The sequence below is a fragment of the Dendrobates tinctorius genome, unplaced genomic scaffold (assembly GCF_039654945.1).
Source record: "Dendrobates tinctorius isolate UK_male_01 unplaced genomic scaffold, ASM3965494v1 ptg000083l, whole genome shotgun sequence".
In the NCBI taxonomy this organism is placed as follows: domain Eukaryota; kingdom Metazoa; phylum Chordata; class Amphibia; order Anura; family Dendrobatidae; genus Dendrobates; species Dendrobates tinctorius.
In genome coordinates, this window is record NW_027361751.1 from 10,431,030 (window position 1) to 10,452,416 (window position 21,387).

At 43.7% G+C, this 21,387-nt stretch overlaps 1 protein-coding gene across 3 annotated transcripts in view; it reads left to right on the forward strand.

The window, feature by feature from the left end:
* SV2C (synaptic vesicle glycoprotein 2C) overlaps positions 1 to 21,387 on the forward strand; it is a 385,566-nt gene that overhangs the window by 234,473 nt on the left and 129,706 nt on the right. For all 3 annotated transcript variants that reach the window (XM_073584110.1, XM_073584111.1, XM_073584109.1), the window contains exon 4: positions 1,623 to 1,774. In XM_073584110.1, the coding sequence (XP_073440211.1) occupies positions 1,623 to 1,774 (152 nt within the window). The remainder of the gene's footprint in view (positions 1 to 1,622; positions 1,775 to 21,387) is intronic.

Genomic DNA, 21,387 nt, shown 5'->3' on the forward strand with positions numbered 1-21,387 from the left:
GAGACGCAGGGGCTGCAGAGACCGTGCCGGGAGGGGGTAGGTATTTGCGATGTTCACCTGTCCTCGGTCCTTCACTGCACGCCGCTCTGTCCTCTGCGTCCTCTATCAGTGACGTTCAGGCTGCATTTGGCATGATGATGCAGTTAGTGCATGCTGCGCCCTCTGCTGCCTGAACGTCACTGACAGAGGACCTGGAAGACAGAGCGGCTGGCAGCGATGGACCGGGGATAGGTGAATATTGCAGGTACCGGGGCCCTGAGCCAGCGGTGACACCATCACCTGTCCCCGCCTGCTCAGGACACCGGCACCTGGCCCCCAGCGATGAGAGGTTAGCATGTCATTTTTTTTTATTTGCAGCAGCGGCACCATATGGGGCATAATCGAGCATTTTATGGGGCAGCATATGGGGCATAATCTATGGAGCATTTTATGGGGGCATAATCTATGGAGCATCTTATGGGGCCATAACCTTTATGGAGCAGCATATGAGGCATATCATTCTATGGAGCATCTTATGGGGCCATTATTAACCTTTGTGCAGCATTATATGGGGTGTATTTTGTATAGAGAATCTTATAGGGCCCATCATGAACTGTATGGAGCATTATATGGGGCTCCTGATTCAATATGGATATTCAAAAACATTTAACCTACTGATGTCTCAGTTAATTTTACTTTTATTGGTATCTATTTTTATTTTTGAAAATTACCAGTAGCTGCTGCTTTTTCCACCCTAGGCTTATACGCGAGTCAATAAGTTTTTCCCAGTTTTTTGTGGCAAAATTAGGGGTGTCAGCTTTTACTCGAGTCGGTTTATACACGAATATACACACAAGACACAAGAGGCATAAAAATGAAAAGTTTGAAAATTTCAAAATAAACACAAGTCATGTTGAACAAATTTTATCACTATCATGAAGTACAATATGTCGCGAGAAAACATTTTCAGAAGCTTTCCAAAGTTATTACCTCATAAAGTGACACTGATCAGAACTGAAAAAAATGGCCTGGTCAGGAAGGTGAAAACAGGCTTAAAGGGCTATTACAATTTTTTTTTTACCTTATAGCATATAACTAGGATATGCATCAATGTCCCATAGCCATGGTAAAAATGCCGCTGTCCATGAAGGTTTTCTTGATTCATGCATTAATCAGATTTGTGAGTGATAGCTTCATCGCTTGATCTGAACATTAGCCATATTTGATATTTTGTCTATCACAGAGGGTTGTGGGTAAAATACTTGGCAAATGATCAATGCGATCTTTTAGATTGTCACAAGACTTCATGGCTCTTATAGCTCACAGACAAATCTACTCCCAAAATAATTAATTGCAATAATAGCTGTCACATAATATTGGATCTTCTCCTATGATTAATGATGTGGAGTTCTACTTTATTGTGTCTGTGATGGCTCGAAAATACCAATTTTTCATGTTTTAGATAATGGGAATTTGGACAGGTGATAAATAACATAGAATTCAACGTCAATATTAATCTATAAACTCCTAAGTTATTTTTTGTAGAATGGCTTAAGCTTGCTGCATGTCTAAAATTAATGCACAGAATGTGAATATTTCCTGTAAACAGTATTTAGAATTGACATATCTCATAATCTTTACAGGATTGGTGGAGCACTTCCAACAGCATTTTCCTACTTTTCAGAAGTCCTTGCAAGAGAAAAGCGAGGAGAACATCTCAGTTGGCTGTGTATGTTTTGGATGATTGGAGGAATATATGCTTCAGCCATGGCGTGGGCCATAATTCCACATTATGGTAAGGTGTTATTTGTGTTCTAGTGGTTTAACCAATTTTAAAATCATCGCCTCAAAACCAAAGACACTGGATGATCATATTTTCAGTAGAAAGTTCAGTACAATCCTATGCTATACTTGGTTTCAAAGAAAGTTATTTTTTGCTATCCCATTTCCATTGCCTGCAAAGTTCATCTGTTTGAAGGAGCCTTAGCATTCAGTGAGCGCTGGGACATATTGTTCCATGTACCACGTACATTGCTACATACACCAGAATGACGTATAATTTGGACAGGCTGTGCTAGGGAATGCAACTTTGCTTCATTATCGTGAATACAACAAAGCTGCAATACTAAGCACGCAAGGAACGAAAAGTAAGCAATGAAGAGGTTGCAAATTTCACCCGAACATTGCAGCTTCTTCAAACAGCCGAATGACAGAATAAGTCAGCAATTTTACAAACTTATATAACCTCTTTAAGGCTGTGTTCACACATTGCAGCCATATCTGCGATTTTCCAAAATCACGGCAAAAATATTCTTGTTCTACTGAGATACCAACAAAAAAAAGCAACACAATCTCAATATGTGAACGCAACCTAGTAGTGTCTTATTATGACAGAACACTTTCTCATTGAGCTTCATTAATCTAATTATTTGCATCTGGTTTCAGATGGTGGCAAATATGTTTTTTTAGAGGGTGGGGGCAATAACTACAACAGGAGCAAACTAAATCAATTCAGTGTTTTTAGCTGTGTATTGCATTGCAACTTATACGTTTCTCGGAACAAGATGTAACCTTACCTTGAAGGGCATCTATCAGTAGGATTGTCCCTCCTAAGTCGTCTATATTGGCATGTATGTCATAGGAAGCTGAATAAAGTGATACTTTGATATCTGCAATCCAATGTTTAATTCCAGAGAAATCCACAAATTTCTTAATATGTTTAATTATGTTTAAGATTTGTTTATTATTATTATTATATTATTATATTATATTATTATATTATTATTATATCTATTATTATATATTATATTATTATTGTTTATAATTATTATTAATTATGTTTAATTATGTTTAATATTTCTTAACATGTTCACACTTGTGCATGTCGCATATGTTTTTAATCTATATTTCTTAATATGTAAAATTAGCTGTTGAGATCTATGGGCCGGACACTGATCTCCCTGAGAATCTGCCTCCAGAGATTTTAAATGAAAGGAGGCGTTATGCAATGACTGACAGTCCTGATCTACCTGTCTCACATTGGTAACATCTCCGACCTATAGAGCCTAGCAGCTCATAAAGTACACCCCCACACCACCTTGCTAAAGCTAAATGCGAAACACGCGTTGGGATGTTCCTTTCTGTCTCCACACAGGTTTTTCAATTAGTATTTACTTTTTTTTATTAGAACAATACCCCGATAATTAGACAAGCATAGAGTTTCAAGTTGCTAGTACCTCCACTGATTAACTGTAATATATGAGAGAACCTGGGGCTGCTAATTGCTCTGATCCACATGGGTTATGTTGGGAAATATGGTCTGAGTGGGTGAATCTTTTCACTTTGTATGTTTATGATACCATCTTGTTTAGAATGTCTTAGATGTTTATAATGATCCACATCCGGTGACACTCTATGTCTCTCGGCATCTATAAGAAATAGGAAAAACCCAATGTGGCTAAACAAAAAAGTAAGAGGGGCAATTAGCAGTAAAAAGAAAGCATTTAAACTACTAAAGCAGGATGGCACCATTGATGCTCTAAAAAACTATAAGGAGAAAAATTCAGTATCTAAAAAAATAATTAAAGCTGCCAAAAAGGAAACAGAGAAGCACATTGGTAAGGAGAGTAAAACTAATCCAAGCTGTTCTTCAACTATACCAATAGTAAAAGAATCAAAAGTGAAAGTGTAGACCCATTTAAAAAATTGTGAGGAAAGTATGGTTGTAGATGATGAGGAAAAGGCTAATATATTAAACACCTTCTTCTCCACGGTATTCACGGTGGAAAATGAAATGCTAGGTGAAATACCGAGAGACAAAGAAAACCCTATATTAAGGGTCACAAATCTAACCCAAGAAGAGGTGCAAAACCGGTTAAATAAGATTAAAATAGATAAATCTCCGGCTCCGGATGGCATACACCCACGAGTACTAAGAGAACTAAGTAATGTAATAGACAAACCATTATTTCCTATATTTAGAGACTCTATAGCGACGGGCTCTGTTCCACAGGACTGGCGCATAGCAAATGTGGTACCAATATTCAAAAAGGGCTCTAAAAGTGAACCTGGAAATTATAGGCCAGTAAGTCTAACCTCTATTGTTGGTAAAATATTTGAAGGGTTTCTGAGGGATGTTATTCTGGATTATCTCAATGAGAATAACTGTTTAACGCCATATCAGCATGGGTTTATGAGGAATCGCTCCTGTCAAACCAATCTAATCAGTTTTTATGAAGAGGTAAACTATAGACTGAACCAAGGTGAGTCATTGGACGTGGTATATCTTGATTTTTCCAAAGCGTTTGATACCGTGCCACACAAGAGGTTGGTACACAAAATGAGAATGCTGGGTCTGGGGGAAAATGTGTGTAAATGGGTAAGTAACTGACTTAGTGATAGAAAGCAGAGGATGGTTATAAATGGTATATTCTCTAACTGGGTCGCTGTGACCAGTGGGGTACCGCAGGGGTCGGTGTTGGGACCTATTCTCTTCAACATATTTATTAACGATCTGGTAGTAGGTTTACACAGTAAAATATTGATATTTGCAGATGATACAAAACTATGTAAAGCAGTCAATACAAGAGAAGACAGTATTCTGCTACAGATGGATCTGGATAAGTTGGGAACTTGGGCCGAAAGGTGGCAGATGCATTTTAACAATGATAAATGTAAGGTTATACACATGGGAAGAAGGAATCAATATCACCATTACACACTGAACGGTAAACCACTGGGTAAATCTGATATGGGAAAGGACTTGGGGATCCTAGTTTATGATAAGCTTACCTGGAGCAGCCAGTGCCAGGCAGCGGCTGCCAAGGCAAACAGGATCATGGGGTGCGTTAAAAGAGGTCTGAATACACATGATGAGAGCATTATACTGCCTCTGTACAAATCTCTGGTTAGACCGCACATGGAGTACTGTGTACAGTTTTGGGCACCGGTGCTCAGGAAGGATATAATGGAACTAGAGCGGGTACAAAGGAGGGCAACAAAATTAATAAAGGGATGGGGGAACTACAATACCCAGAGAGATTAGCAAAATTAGGATTATTTAGTCTAGAAAAAAGACGACTGAGGTGCGATCTAATAACCATGTATAAGTATATAAGGGGACAATACAAATATCTCTCCAAGTATCTGTTTATACCGAGGAAGGTGACGGTCACAAGGGGGCATTCTCTGCGTCTGGAGGAGAGAAGGTTTTTCCACCAACATAGAAGAGGATTCTTTACTGTTAGGGCAGTGAGAATCTGGAATTCCCTGCCTGAGGAGGTGGTGATGGTGAACTCAGTCGAAGGGTTCAAGAGAGGCCTGGATGTCTTCCTGGAGCGTAACAATATTGTATCTTACAGTTATTGTTAGGTTCTTTAGAAGGACGTACATCTGGGGATTTATTCTGACAGAATTTTACAGGCTGAACTGGATGGACTAATGACTTTTTTCGGCCTTACTAACTATGTTACTATGTTATTTCCTACTCTATTTGCTTACAGGCTATTAGGGATTTAGTTCTTTTGCACTGGCTATTCTACACTGGATGCATAACAAATACAGTTCTTATTGATTTATACTGATATCCCTTTATTATATGCACTACTATTGGATATGAGTATATTTTTAAACTAGGGTATATATGTATAGGACGCCTATATTACTTGTACCTTTTACACTTCAGTAGCTACCAACATCCCTGTCGTAGCTATTGACTTTTTTACTTATTTGTTTTTGGCCTGTACATTGCATTTTGTAATAAACATATTGTTATGTTTACTCATATTGGTGGACTCTGACTCCGTATCGCTTGTAGGAAATATATGAGAGAACCTGGTAGCAAATGTTCTGTTTTCCTGCAGCACCCCTAAAGGAAAAATGAAGCATTACAACAATTCCTATTAAAGTATATAGGCATTTCTTGAAATGCATGGGCGAACTCACCTGACAGTGGTGAGGTCGCTACAGGTATTATGGAATAGCAGGAATATTGGATTAGCAGTACCGTAATTGCTATATATCTTTATTTTCTGAAAATGTATGTTAATTACATGTACTGAGCAAAATTGCAGACACAACAGAGATTTTTTTTATGTTGCATAAAACCGATCTAATATGTAAAGTTTAATACAACTTTCATGTTTGATGAATATTGTTTTCATGACTTTATGCTCAATTTAATTTACCCAGTTGTAAAAATGGCACCAGTAGCCTACAGGAAGCTAAATTAATGGAAAAGCACCAAATGTTTCCTCGAGAAAAAAAAAGGTAATAAGGAATTTAAATGTCCAGATTGTAAAGCCCAAAGTGAAATGAAAAATGTTGGGCAGATGTTTTATTAAAGGAAAAAATATAACATTCTGGAAAATGCATTCAGTCGATGCTTATCAAAAAATGTTGAGGAAATGTGAACAGCATGAAAATAATATCGTACATGTGTTTACTGACTGATGTATAACTCCTGCTGGGAATAAAGTCTGTGAGATTTATAGTCACTGCATTTAATATTCCACAACTAAAGCTCAAAGTACTTGCTAATTCCATAAATTATTATATATGTATTTCCATACATTATTTTGATAGGTTATAGTAAAATACATTTTTTGTGCCTTTTCAGTTTTGTTTCCAGTTGCATAAAGGTTTTGAATACATTTTCGACAGCTAAATATATAGTTTCGAAGCGCAGACATTTATGGCATATTAACAGGATTGACCGTAATTGTCTAATCGATGCAGATCCCATCTATGTGAGACACACACCCATCTTGAGAAAAGGACCTAGTCTAGCGAGACTATCGGTGGAGAGTGGCCCGCATACATGGCTCACTCCATTTACTTTGATGGGAGTTCAGAAAATATTTTCAAAATGACCCTAGAAATCATTGGCAAGAGTTTCATAAACATGTGAATTCCCAGTAGTGCAAGACAGCACCTCGTTCTCAAGACAAGTAGGGTCCCATTGAAGTGGGACCTAGAGTTGAACAAATTTCCCTAAATTTTTTTTGGGCAGATTCACTTGAATTGAATGGAAAATTAAATTGCCATGAAAAGAGATTTATTATTCTCCGATCTCTCTCCAGATCCCAAAGCATAATAAATGGATGGTAAAGAAGGGATTAGAAATAATAAAATCTTGCATTCACTGTCCTAGAGTTGCCCCTCACCTGTCCTGCTGCTTCAGCTTACTGACAAGCCCTCCGCTCACTCCTTCATGTCATCTCTTTGGCCACTTATCAGAGTCTACAGTATGGCATTAGGCCTCTCACAGAACTCTATGGTGAATTCTAAATTTTTTGTGAAATTTGTGACGACTGATTCATTAAGAATCGTTTCACTCATGTCTAGTGGGACCAGAATCTATTAGACAATCATGGTAAATCATGTGCCTGCTGTGGAAATACCCCATTTAAAAGAACCTGTCAGAAGAATGATGCTGACTAAATCCAAGCCAGCATGAATAAGGGACAGGTTCTCTTATTACGTGACATCCATGGTGGTGCCTGCCTCCTCTATTTCTTTTGCTACCCTGCACCGTGGCTTCATTGCAGGCCATACTGGGCAAAATTACAATGGTCCTGTGTAAGGGCCCCATCACACACAGCGAGATCGCTAGCGAGATCGCTAGCGAGGTCGCTGATTTTGTGACGCATCAGTGATCTCTCCAGCGATCTCGCTGTGTGTGACATCCATCAGCGACCGGCCCACCGCCGGGTATCGCTGATCGTGCAGGATCGTCCTGGGCCATTTTTTGATCGTTGGTCTCCCAGCACGCATCGCTGCGTGTGGCAGCGGGAGACCAACAATCAGCGACGCTTCACGCTGGTATCTAGGGTAAACAGCGGGTAACTAAGAGCCGCGCAGCTCTTGGATACCCGCTGTTTACCCTAGATACCAGCTTGCTCGCTGGTCCTGATCGCTGGTGAGTCTGGCTATGTGACAGGTCACCAGCGATCAGCCTAATTATGTCCCTGTGATCCCATCCATGTCGGATCGTTGGTGGGATCGCTGAGACATCGCTGTGTGTAACGGGACCTTAAGTCTCTGGGACTTGTGGGGCCATCTAGGCTGAGAACTTAAGGGTTAACTTTTGGCTGCTGGCTATTTAAGATTCTGATTTCCTTGTTCCCCCCTGCCAGTGAAAGGTAGACTGTTATCTGGGTAGTGGTGGACAGGTTCAATAAACAGTGTTATTTTGTCAAAACTCATATTCACTTTCCGTGCTGATGTCGTTCCAGTGATGTTGGCACTTGCCTTCCCATGCGGATGTTATGACACGCGAACCTGGCACCCAATCAGGGCTTGCCTCACTGGCCCCGCCTTTGCACAAATCAAACATCAAGAGGAAATCAGGGCTGTCGCTGCTCTCATTCCCTCAAATTTGTTCGAAGGCAGGAACACTGACGTGAGCGCTGATTGGGTGCCGGGCTCATGTGTCAGGTGAGAATAAGCTTTTTATTTAATTGGTGCCAAACATTTAGATCGAGAAGGGGTTGTCCTAGTAGTGGACAACTGCTTTAAGTAAGTTATTCATTAAAAACATTGTGTATTTTCATTGCATTTAGAAAATTAAAAAACTGGACCCTATTTTGGGGTTGGGGGATAAGGTGAGGTTGTTAGCTAAAAATATTAAACTTAAGGTACTCTTTGCTAAGCTAGGCCCCAAGTATATTTGTCCATATGAAATAATTGAGGTCTTGGCATGCTGTTTAAATCTTCTCTGTTCCTTACAGATAACCAATGTATTTAAAGGGAATCTGTTAGTAGGATCAAACCTCCAAAGCAGTCTATATGGGCATGTGGGTCGTAGGAAGCTGAATAAAATTATACCTTGATGTCTGCGATCCAATGTCTTATTCCAGAGAAGTCCACATTTTTCTTATAAATAAACGAGCTGTTCAGGACTATGAACCGGAGACTGATCCTCATGAGAATCTGCCTCTAAAGGTCATTTTACATGAAGGGGGAGTTACAAAAGTGATGTGTGATAACCAATCTCTGCTCTCCTGATCTCATTGCAAAGCCGTGTAAGCTATGTGTGATTATACCTGACACATCTGCAGGTTCCTCTCAGCTTCAACTTCCATCTCATAGGCAGTTACAATTCAGCAGAGCTGCAAAAATGTTTTTGCAAGAAGACAAAGTTCAGCTTTATTGTTTTGTGTTAGTTACATGTCTCACAATGGTAACGCCCCCTTTTATTTAAAATAAGATCATTTACATATATATGAAAAACATGAATTTTTCTTGATTAAAATATCAGATTGCAGATATTGAGGTATCATTTTATTTAACTTTCTAGGACCTACATGCCCATATAGATGGCTTAGGAAGATTGATCCTAACGAAAGATTCTCCTTTAACAACTCAAAAGATACCATTTAGCTGTGCATCCTGTTGGTAATCCAATAAGTAAACCTCCTTTGCTGGTTAGAGACAGTTTGGAGGATAAATTTAAAAATATCCTTGATTGCTGGGTCACGTAGATCCTTGCAATTTCTAGTACACTGGAAAAGTTACAAGAATGACAAGTTTATCAGGAAATTCCATCAGTCTTTCACTGATAAACCTGGCCTTAAATGGGTATTCCTATCTCCCAATAGATATAATAATATTAGCAAATACCTCCAATCAGAAATGTAGTATAGTTCTTCTAATTCATTATGACACTTACTCCATGTGAGGCAGTGACCGGTGTTACATGTAGGGGTCGCTATATGTTCCCCCCAGGATGCACACGGAGGCGTATTGAGGCCATGGGAGTGCATTGCAGTCACAGGTGTAGCTGTGATTGCAATGCAGAATACAATAGAATATTGGTCCTGGGCATGCTATGTGTCCAGGGCAGATTTAAGAAAACCTGCTCTGGGCTTTTGTGTTTTGAAATAGACTGCAGGATGTTAATCGTGCAGTCCTTTTCATTCCTGGCCCGGGTTTTTCATGTGACTGAAGGCCACAGATTCTAGTTAAAACCCCTGCAGTATAGGGTTTGGGTGTGTCAGGATCAGTGTCAGTGTCAGTCTGGTGTTGGCAGGAGTACAGAGCAGGAGGCTCTGCAGAGCTCCACCTGTGTGAGGCAACACAGGCCAGCGGAGCCAAATAGCAAAGGCAGCTAGAAGACCTGGCACCCACAGCGTACACAGTGGTATAGTTGCCCATGGCAACTGGTCTCGGAGGTGGACTGGTGTGTTTATCGGCTGCAAACTGAAGGGACTGAACCGACTGCAATCCTAAGGATATCGTGTACTGTGTAACGCTGAGTTGAACATTAAAGAGATACATGGCGGTGTAGTTGCCCACAACAACAGGACTCGGAGGTAGACTGTCCTATGCCCGGCTGTGATCCAGAGGTGGACTGTCTTGTGCTCGGCTGTAAACCAGAAGTGGACTGGCATGTTTAGTGACTGCATTCCAGACGATATGGTTCCTGGCTGCGATCCGGAGGATATCGTGTGCTGTGTTTTTGTGAGTTGAACATTAAAGGGATGTTTTGCTTTGAACTGTGCTGGGTCACTGCCTCATCACTGCATAGGGTGCTACCACACCACTACATATGGTGGATAATGCAGGCAGTGTGAACTGAGTCATACCCCCAAAGCGTGCTACATGTCAGTGAACAAGTCTGCTGTTGAATTTGAGGAGTTTTTGAAACAGGTGGTCCTCATGCAGCAAGAAGTGCTGCAGTTCCAGCAGCAACAGTAGGAGCTACTTGACCAGCAGCAGTATGAGGAGCTGCGGTAGCAGCAGCAGCGGCAAGAGATGCTGCAGTTGCTGCAGCAGAAGCAAGAGGCGCTGCAGTGGCAGCTACTGGAGCATCAGCGGAGCAAAAAGGAGACCCTTAAGGTAAGGATTGATCAGCGGTGTAAAGAGGAGACTCCTAAGGTGAGGGGTGATCAGCGGTGTAAAGAGGAGACCCCTAAGGTGAGGGGTGAACAGCCGTGTAAAGAGAAGACCCCTAAGGTGAGGGGCGATCTGCGGTGTCAAGAAGAGACCCCTAAGGTAATGGGCGATCAGAGGGTGTACCAGTGGTCCTTTGAAGAGACTCATCCCGCCAGGTCTCAGGTGTTTGACTTATTGCAGTTGGTGGAGGAATGGCTCCAGCCTGAGACTTTGACCCCGACCCAGATAGTAGAGAGGGTGGTGGTTGACTGGCTGGTGAGGGCTCTGCCGGCCGCCCTGTGGCATTGGGTTGCACAATGGGACCTGGGCACTCTGGACCAGCTGATAAGTTGGATTGAGTGGTATACAGCCACTCAGGCCTTTGTACAGCAGTATTGGGAAAAGTCCACAAACCACTGTTGGGGCTAACCAGGACCGAGCCCTTGATGAAGGGGTAATAAAAGTCCCATTTCCCCTAAAGCGGCTCCAAGGTATAGTCATGCCACAGCGATTAAGTGTTGGCAGTGCTAAGGACCCGGACATGTGGCTGTCAACTGCCCCCTGAAATTTGAGTCCATGGACTGCAGGTTTGCTCGCCGGGTGTCTATGTATACCCAGCCAGTCTGTACCGCCACTATGGGCACTGCCGACAGCGATGTCCAGCTGTGCCATGTACTCGTGAACGGGTAACAAACAGAGGCTCTCCTGGACTCGGGAAGCATAGTGACTTTGATCTATGGGTCCCTTGTTGCTGGGGACAACCCCAAAGGATAGAAAGTGGAGATGATGGGTATCTATGGGGAAATCCGGGAGTACCTGACCATGGAGGTTAATTTTTCTACATCATGTGGGGACATTAAACATGTGGCAGGAGTGGTGAAGATCCTTACATATGCAACTGTGTTGGGAAGAGACTTGCCCCTGTTCTGGTCCCTGTGGGAGACAAGGGTCAACCCTCTCAAGGTAAATGTTGTTCCAGGGGTAGAACCCGAAGATCCCGAGTCAGGGATACCTGCCATAGGGGTCACCAACTTAGGGACAGAGTGTAACCCTGATAGGTTCCCCTTAGAGGTTGTGGCAGAAGAGGTCGTGGGGACCCCATCGAACCCTGAGCTGGAAATGTCCCCTGGTAAGTTATGGACAGCTCAGGTCCAGGGTACCACGCAGAGACGCAGGTATAAATATCGCACATATAAAAAGAAAACTTGGCGGAATCAGGAACGTGTGGTCATGGAGGTGACTAGGTATGTACGCACGAGGAACCCTCTGACACCGGCCAAGGATGTGACCAGGGTTCAGGGTAAAATCAGATAGACCTCTAGCTAAACCGCAGCGTCAGGAGGCTTGGGTTCGGGTGCAACGTGGTACAGATGTATGCCTGGGGTGGCCGGGGTGGACCTTGGCATTTTGGCATGACATAGTCACCGAGGCATGGGTAAGAGTACAGAGGAAATGGTATTAAGGGCCCGAAGGCAGGTACTTAGGTCACAGGATGAGCAGTGGGGTTTGTGAACCCCAATAAACAAAGTAAAGACCACCCAAAACTGGCCCTAATCTACTGTTAGTCAGGAAAATGAGCATGCCTTCGGCAACGGAGAATGGGGAGGTGAGTGGTCACATAACAAAGTATGGAGGAGAAGCACAAAGGGGATGGATGCTTGTGTCAACTGATGGTTCAGGTCCCGAATTTGGTTTCTCAGTACAGTGTCGGGTAGGGGTGTCACAGGGTCACGCGGATGCCCTGTCATGCACCCATGTGGAGTGACAAGTGTTCAGCCCCACAGGTTTGAACAGAGGGGGATATGTGTGGCAGTGACCGGTGTTACATGTAGGGGTCATTGTATGTTCCCCCCAGGATGCGCACGGTGGCATATTGAGGCCATGGGAGTGATTTGCAGCCACAGGTGTAGCTGTGATTGCAATGCAGAATAAAAGAGAGTATTGGTCCTGGGCATGCTTTATGTCCAGGCCAGGACAGATGTAAGAAAACCTGCTCTGGGCTTTTGTGTTTTGAAACAGACTGCAGGATGATAGTTGTGCAGTCCATTTGATTCCCGGCCCAGGTTTTCCATGTGGCTGAAGGCCTCATATTCTAGACAAAAACCCTGTAGTATAGGGTTTGGGTGTGTCTGGTTCAGTGTCAGTGTCAGTCTGGTGTTGGTAGGAGTACAGAGCAGGAGGCTCTGCAGAGCTCCACCTGTGTGAGGCAACACAGGCCAGCGGAGCCAAACAGCCAAGGCAGCTAGAAGACCTGGCACCCACAGCGTACACAGCGGTATAGTCGCCCATGGCAACTGGTCTCAGAGGTGGACAGCTTGTTTATCGGCTGCAAACTGGAGGATATGGTTCCCAGCTGCGATCTGGAGGATATGTTGTACTTTGTAATGCGGTGTGTTGTGAACTCATTTTCTGTTTTACCTCTGGCTTCTGGTGAGGGTGGTGGAGCTGGCTGTGTTGACAGAGGAGTCGTGAGTTCTCCATCCAGGCTCCCTCTAGTGGTGACAGTAGGTAATGAAGCTGATCTAAACGGCAGAGACCTGCCACCTGAGGAGGAGGACTGTGAGTGGACATCAGGAGTTTCTGACTGGATTTAAGTCAGCCGACTCTCTAATTTTGTGCTGGTGATTTTTCCTGCCCTGAGGTTCTGGTTTCCAGTTCTGTTCCTGCCCTCTCAAGCTAAGTGTGCTCTGCTATTTTTTCACATGAGATTTGGTCTGGTTTACTCAGTTTTTGTGGTCAGCCAGCCCCTGCTGGGGCTGTGCTGAATTTCCATTCTTATGTCTCTGTTTATACCAGTTTGCTTTATGTCCCTGATCAGATTTGTCTCTTTTTGCTCTGTCTTCAGAATATGCCAGAGTGCTGATATAGGGAATTGAAGTCTAGCGACTTCAGGTTTTTTGTTATCAGAAAGTGTTGGACTTTTTTTGGCAGGGTTTTGTGCGTGATTGCAGACAGCATCTTTCCTTTCCTGTCCTTTCTAGTTAGTGTGGGCTCCATCATTTGCTCAGCCTATTTTTCTATCTGTGTTTGTGTTTTCATCTTGTCTCACCGACAATACATGTTTGGGGGCTGTCTATTGCTTTGGGGTCTGCTCTAGGGGAAGTTTAGATTTCCCCTTTTCTTGCTTTAGGCTTATTTAGTTCTCCGGCTGTGACGAGGCATCTAGGATCATCGTAAGTACGCTCCACGGCTACTGCTAGTTGTGTGGATAGGATCAGGGGTCTGCAATCCGCTTAGTTACCAACCTCTCTGGTTTTCTGTGGCTTAGCTTGTTTTTGAATTTCCTCCTTGGTGACTCTTTCATAACAGCGGTGATTTGAACATTAAAGAGATACATGGCGGTGTAGTTGCCCACGACAACAGGTCTTGGAGGTAGACTGTCCTGCGCATGGCTGTGATCCGGAGATGAACTGTCTTGTGCCCGGGTGTGAACCGGAGGTGGACTGGCATGTTTAGTGACTGTAATCCAGAGGATATGGTTCACGGCTACGATCCGGAGAATGTCGTGTGCTGTGTTTTTGTGAGTTGAACATTAAAGGGACATTTTGCTTTGAACTTTGCTGGGTCACTGCCTCATCACTGTATAATGTGCTACCACAGCACTACACCCATGTGCAGATCATTGCAGTAGCTTAGGAATTCATTGCCACAGGTTTACCATGACAGAGAGGGGTCAGAAGACCGTGGTGTCTGATTTCACATACTCCTACACTGATTAGAAGCACCACACCATCATATTAAACAGTGTAGGTCTCTGCTAGCAGTGCAGGGGTTAATCTGTTCAGTTGAGCGCTCCTGGAGCTTTCCTGATATTTTCATTTATCTCTTAACATCTTTCCATGTTAGTCGGGTTTGTGTATTCTTATGCTCTACGACTCCCAACTTCCCTGGGTTGGGAAGGGGACAGATGAGGGCTGATTTAAGAGCTCATCAAGGCACGAGGCCCTGGCGTTTTCACCAATAGACGTAATCCGGGGATCAAGGATACCTAGGGTGTCAAGAGCTTTAGGGAAAGGGAAGGAGCCCCTAGCCCAAGGACGTCCTGCAACAGTACCGTGACATCCATAGTTATGACCACTTAAAGCTAACAAATTAACTGTCACTATACAAGTGGTCTTAACCATGTATAACTAAGCTACTGCAGTATCTTAGTGAATCAGAAGAACTATACTACATTTCTAGTTGGAGGTATTTGTAAGTATTATTATTACACCTATTATATATTTGGATAAGGTTCTTGGAGATGGGAATACCCCTTTAAGTGTCTAGAGTCCCCCAGTAAGAGGGGATACTGTGACATCCGCATTGATACCTACCTCCTTTGTTTTTGATTCTGTGTCTGGGTGGTGCCACCTTTTTGTTGTGAATTATGCAGGGTGACATCGTGTGTACGTCACTAGAACTTTCAGTGTTGTCTAGGCTAGGAACTTGGGCTTTAACTTCTGGTTTCTGTTGGCTCCTTGCAGTAAGCCGTGGGAAGAACTGCAGGCAATTTAAGCTCCTGAACTGTGTTTTCAGGTCTGTGTCTTTATAATTCGTTAGTGTAAATCTTTTGGTCACTGAATAACCAAACTCGGTTCTCTGTAGCCACTATTGTTATGAGTTCCTGTTCCAGCTTATAGTAAATAATACAATACAGTCCTTCAGCAATTTGAAGTGATGAGACCAAAATTGAACTTTTTGACCACAACCATAAACGTTACATTTGGAGAGAGGTCAACAAGGCCTATGATGAAGTGAACACCATTCGTACTGTAAAGCACTGAGGTGGATCGCTGATGTTTTGGGGATGTGTGAGCTACAAAGGCACAGGAAACTTGGTCAAAGTTGAAGGAAAGATGAATGCAGCACGTTATCAGCAAATACTTGTGGCACATTTGCAATCATCAGCCCAGAAGCTGTGCATGGGACATACTTGGACTATCCAACATGTCAACGATCCAAAACACAAGGCCAAGTTTACCTGTCATTGACTACAGAAGAACAAAGTGAAGGTTCTGGACTGACCATCTCAGTCTTCTGACATCAATATCATAGAGCCACTCTGGGGAGATCTCAAGCTCGCAGTTCATTCTAGACAGCTCAGGAGTTTACAGGAACTGGAGGCTTTTTGCAACAAGAGTGGGTAGTTTTATCATTTGAGAAAATAAAGAACCTCATCCACAACTACAACAAAAGACTTCAAGCTGTCATTGATGTTAGAGGAGATAACACACAGTATTAAGAAATGGAGTATGTGAACTTTTGATCAGGGTCATTTGGACGTTTTGGGTTGTCATTATGATTTAAAAAGAGAAAACATAGTAGTTTGACAATAAATGGCTTCACCCAACCACTAACCATGAGTGGAAGAAAACATTTTGATGTTGTCATTCATATTCTCTGGAAAAAGGCCAAGAAAACAAAAACCCTGTGTCTGTGCGTATCCAATCAGCTACCAGAGAGCTAAAATTCTACTCCAGATAACCTCTTTAAATAGGAATTAATACATTTTCAAATAACTTAGTAGACTTTAGTTATTTGTTTGAAAGATTATATTGGACTTTGCTAATTTGTCAGCCAGTGCTTCTGCAGCGAATCTTCCCTTGCATTCTAAACTACATACTCAGAATTCAGAGCAGATATTACTTCCCAAATTGTCTTGTTCTCAAACCAACATTTCCAGCTGTTTCTCATTTTGAACTGATGGCATATAGATTGTTTGTTGTGGAAACTATCTTGACTATATATCTGGGGTGTAATATTCTAGTTATTTCTTTCTTGCTGAATCATAATACATACCAACAAAGGCCATTAATTTAAGGAAATCTATAACCTGGGCTGAACTCAGTAAAGGGGCATAGGATAGCTCATCGGTATAAGCTTAGTGGGGTCCAAAACCTGGCATCGATACAGATCAGCTTGTGAGAGTGGTGGGGATGGTGTTCCAATCTTCTGACATTCCCTAGTGGCTAAATTTATTTTACATGTATTGTACAGTATTGTATTATATTTATGAGTAATCCTCCTGGGACTGCAGTTTCCCGTTGGTAGTGTAGACAAGGTTAACTATAAAGGCCAGACCACATTGGGGAGGAGGATTGGGGATTGTGGGTTAGTGACAGGAATAGGAAGTTCAGTTAGTAAGTAAGTTTAGAGAAAGAAAGAAGTCAGGACATCCACTCTGGTCAAGGTGATCTTCACCAGGGGTGTGTATGTGGAAGAGGAGAAGCAAACAGACAGGGAAGGAAAACAACAAAGGAGAAGAGTTTATGTGGTGGCCACAGAATACTTTTAGCAGGTGAGTTGTATAAGGGAACCTTGGTTCAGCAACTTGGGAGAAACCCTATGGGTTTCCAGGAAAGCAAAGTGTCAGCCAAGTCTTGAGAGCTGTGGGTCTAAAAAAATACAAGTTATGGTCTAAGAAAATTCAAGTCAAATCTACCTCTTATTTTATGAATGAACACTGAAATCCCCATGTGCCTCCTGATGAACTCTAATCATGGGAAGGAAACGCGTCGAGGCCGATTTCATATTTCTATGAACATATCAGATAAGTCTATCAGCTATCATTGATTTTGATTATATGTGTCGTTAAACTTTGGGTACTGTACAATAGTTGGTGAAGCTATCCACACTGATTTCTGTAAGATCAGTTTCTACTTGACAAGGATCCAGAGTTTGCTTGGATAGGAAACTAACAGGTTGTGGATACTGCTGAAACATTATCATGGTGATTACTGGAACCAGGATTTAGTGGTATGTACACATCTGCTGATATTTTTACATATACTGAGAAACCAGGATAGTTATCCTTTTTGTGTTTGCATGACTCTATTTACTTATGCTATGCACCTAATGGAATAACTCAGGAGTTTTTTGTCAATAAGAGTCCCATACTCCTTGCAATTTGATGTTGTTTAAGGGGTTCAATACTCTTGAGTTATCCAGAGATAATAATAATAATAATAATAATAATCTTTATTTATATAGCGCCAACATATTCCGCAGCGCTTCACAGTTTAACAGTTTCAAAACACAAGTCATAAGTAACAACGCTAACAATACAATAATTAAAGCAAAATAAGACGAAATAAGACGACCCTGCTCGTGAGAGCGTACAATCTACAATGAGGTGAGGGAGATACAGAGTACAGGTGTGTATTTACAATGGTGTATTTACAATGATGGTCCAGCCATCTTGCAGGAGATGGGGTATACACCAAGACTATTACCCCATCCACCCACTCAAATCCCCCCTTTTATGCTTATGCTTGTACCTATTGGTGGGCATTACTGTTGGAGGGAGATACAAAAGGGCCAGTGAGGGTGAATCGTCGGTGAGCGGGGGCACTATTTGCGCTTAAGTTTAGGGTGCCAACCTCCGCAGCAAGGAAGGGACTCTTAATAGGAAGATTGGAGAGTGAATTACAGCTAAATTATCCTTAACCCCCTTCTAACAAAATTAATGGTTTTTGGATTACTGACTATCTGACTGTCCATTGCTAATGACAACTAATGTGTATCTTTGGCTTATTGAATTTCTGTTTGTTAATTGGATGGTTGACACTGTACTAGTTGGCATGACATATTTTCTCAACCATATTCACTATCCATATATATTTTTTCCTAGTTCAATTAAACATTCCCCAACCTTGAGGACATAGATATTGTATGCTTATCCTTTGTGAGGAAATCTGCTTTCTGTCACGTGTGTCTGGACGCAGCGAGTACCGCAAGGCGAACCCATGTGACGCACGTGACCCTGGATACACCGCCTCCAGTGGGGCGAATTTAAATAATAAACACGTGCAGCTGGATACACTGCCTCCAACTGGCGAATTTAGACATTACACATATACAAGTCTGGAAACCCACGCCTCCAGTAAGGCGAATTTAAATAATAAAGGGGGAACCTGGGTAACATTAACAATGGTGGGCCCTGCGATAGGGAATAGGGAAGTGGAGACCTCCTGAGCTCCCCTGAGCCAGTGTCCCTGCACTCCTAACGTTCCCTATGCCAGTTCCGCACCGGGCGCGCAACAGGAACCTAAAAACCCTTGCTCGTCCTGACCTAAACCCTCACTAGGGAATTGGTCGGTGCGGAAACTAATCCCACCACTGCACTAAACACACATGAGGAAAGATGACAAAACAGGGGAAACACCACTTAGCTTTGCTCTGTTGCGTATGCTCCTAGCAACAGAGCCCACCACCTGCGTGCATCTTCTCCTCCACCCGGATCCATCACCATAACTGGATCCTTCACCATAGTGCAGCCTTGGAGCAGAGTCCACCACCAGTTGCAGAAGTCCAGTAACAGAGTCCCAAAGATGAGTTCAGCTCCTGCCCAAAAAGTCAAGCATGCTTGAGTCCAGCTCTCAACAACCAAGTCCCGCATGCTGAGTGCAACGATCCCCATAGTCATCAGTCCACCAAGCCATGCAAGCACTTCCTGCCGACACCATAAACTGTGACTCCACCACGTCATGCCACCACCCGTTGCAGCTGTCCCCATAGTCGTCACTCCACCAAGCCATGCAAGCACTTCCTGCCGACACCATAAACTGTGACTCCACCACGCCATGCCAGCCCTTCTTGCAGACCACCTAGCTGCCACTCGTCCCCTCTGGCTGGGATGCGCAGGACTCATGTTCAGCTCCTTCTTTCACCCAGGCTTCCTTGTGAATGACTAACACACAATATCACCTACAGTGATTGAACCCACCTGGCTCCCTTTTATAGAGCCTAACACCTGATTTGTAATTGCGTGTACATTAACCCTAAAACTAAGGTGCGATACCACTCACCACCACCAGGCAACTTAGAATGAAACACCACGTGTAATAATTCTAATGGCCACCAGGGGCAATCACATCACTTTGGCACCTAGCCAAATGAAAAAAAGTTCAACTTTGTCCATTTAAACTGTCAGATCCAGCCTGGATCATGACAGTACCCCCTCCTTAATGAGGGGCCTCTGGACCCTCAAGACCACTCCTCATTAGGGAAACACCTACAGCGGGGACGCCCAGATCCTGAGTTCACCCCTCCACTACCTGACACTTCAGGTTAATGACAAACGCACCGCTGGTATTGGCAATGTATGTTCTGGAGGCACCACTCATCTCCACAGCGCCGACCTGGGGAACGAGTTTATGTATGTGTATGTTTGCTATGAGCTGATCAGACTCCACAACACACTTCCACAAGATGTTTTTTGGTGGCCACCCATACATGCTCGTTCACACACAGGTCCGGACCTGAACGTTTATTGCACACATTCGTTTGTCATATATTTGGTGAACTCCTTCTGGACACGACAACAGAGGCATCCCCCTGCTGTCACCACACTCACTCTCCCGACATTCACCAAGGGACACCACCCTCCTACCCTGTCACCATGAGGTCTGCGCCTCCTAGGGTTGGTTAATGGTGAGGGTTGAGATTTGTCCCTACTCCCCCGCAGCACACCTGCCGCTCACACCTGGAGGAGAAGGGGACAGGAATATGGAGGAAATATACACTCACTGGTCGCCTTTCTCCACACGACCAGGAGGGGGCGGCCTCTTCGGTGGTATAGAAGATTTGGCGTCAGCCCCGCGGACTATAACACCAGTCTGCTCACTACAGGGGCGTACCCCTTCACCTCGGGGAACCCCAGACAGCACCATGGGGATCACCAACTCCACCCACCTGTCTGGTTACGTCCGCCTGTATGAACAAGTCCCGCTCCCCAGCAGCGACTCTAGGGGGCACTTTGCCAGAGCCGCAGGAATATGGAGGAAAAATACACTCGCTGGTCGCCTCCACACGACCAGGAGGGGCGGGTTCTTCAATGGTATGGAAGATTTGGCGTGAGCCCCGCGGACCATACACCAGTCTGCTCACTACAGGGACGTACCCCTTCACCTCGGGGAACCCCAGACAGCACCATGGGGATCACCAACTCCACCCACCTGTCTGGTTACGACCGATTGTATGAACAAGTCCCGCTCCCCAGCAATGACTCAAGGGGCTTTTGCCAGACCCACAATTTGCCAAAGCCGCCATTTTGATTTCCTGGTTGCCTGAGCAGAGGCCCCAGACCCTGATAACTGCTGCTGCAGCGGCTCTAACACACCTTGCCGCTCGCCACTCACCTCAGCGAGGGGGAACCTGGGTAACATTAATCTGAATCTGACCGACCTGTTTCGCTCAACTCTACTCGCGACCCCTCTGTCAATATAACCAGCTCCACTACCTTCACTAGTAACCAGAGGTAGGCCAGAGAGCGAATTCACAACACTGTACGTTATAAACTTCTGTGAAGCCCTTGGGGGTTCAAAGTTCTCACCACACATCTAGATAAGTTCCTTGGGGGGTATAGTTTCCAAAATCGTGTCATTTGTGGGGGGTTTCCACTGTTTTGGCACATCAGGGGCTCTCCAAATGCAACATGGTGTCCGATCTCAATTCCAGCCAAAAAAGTCAAATGGCGCTGCTTCCCTTCCGAGCTCTGCCATGCGCCCAAATAGTCGTTTACACCCACATATGGGTATCAGCGTACTCAGG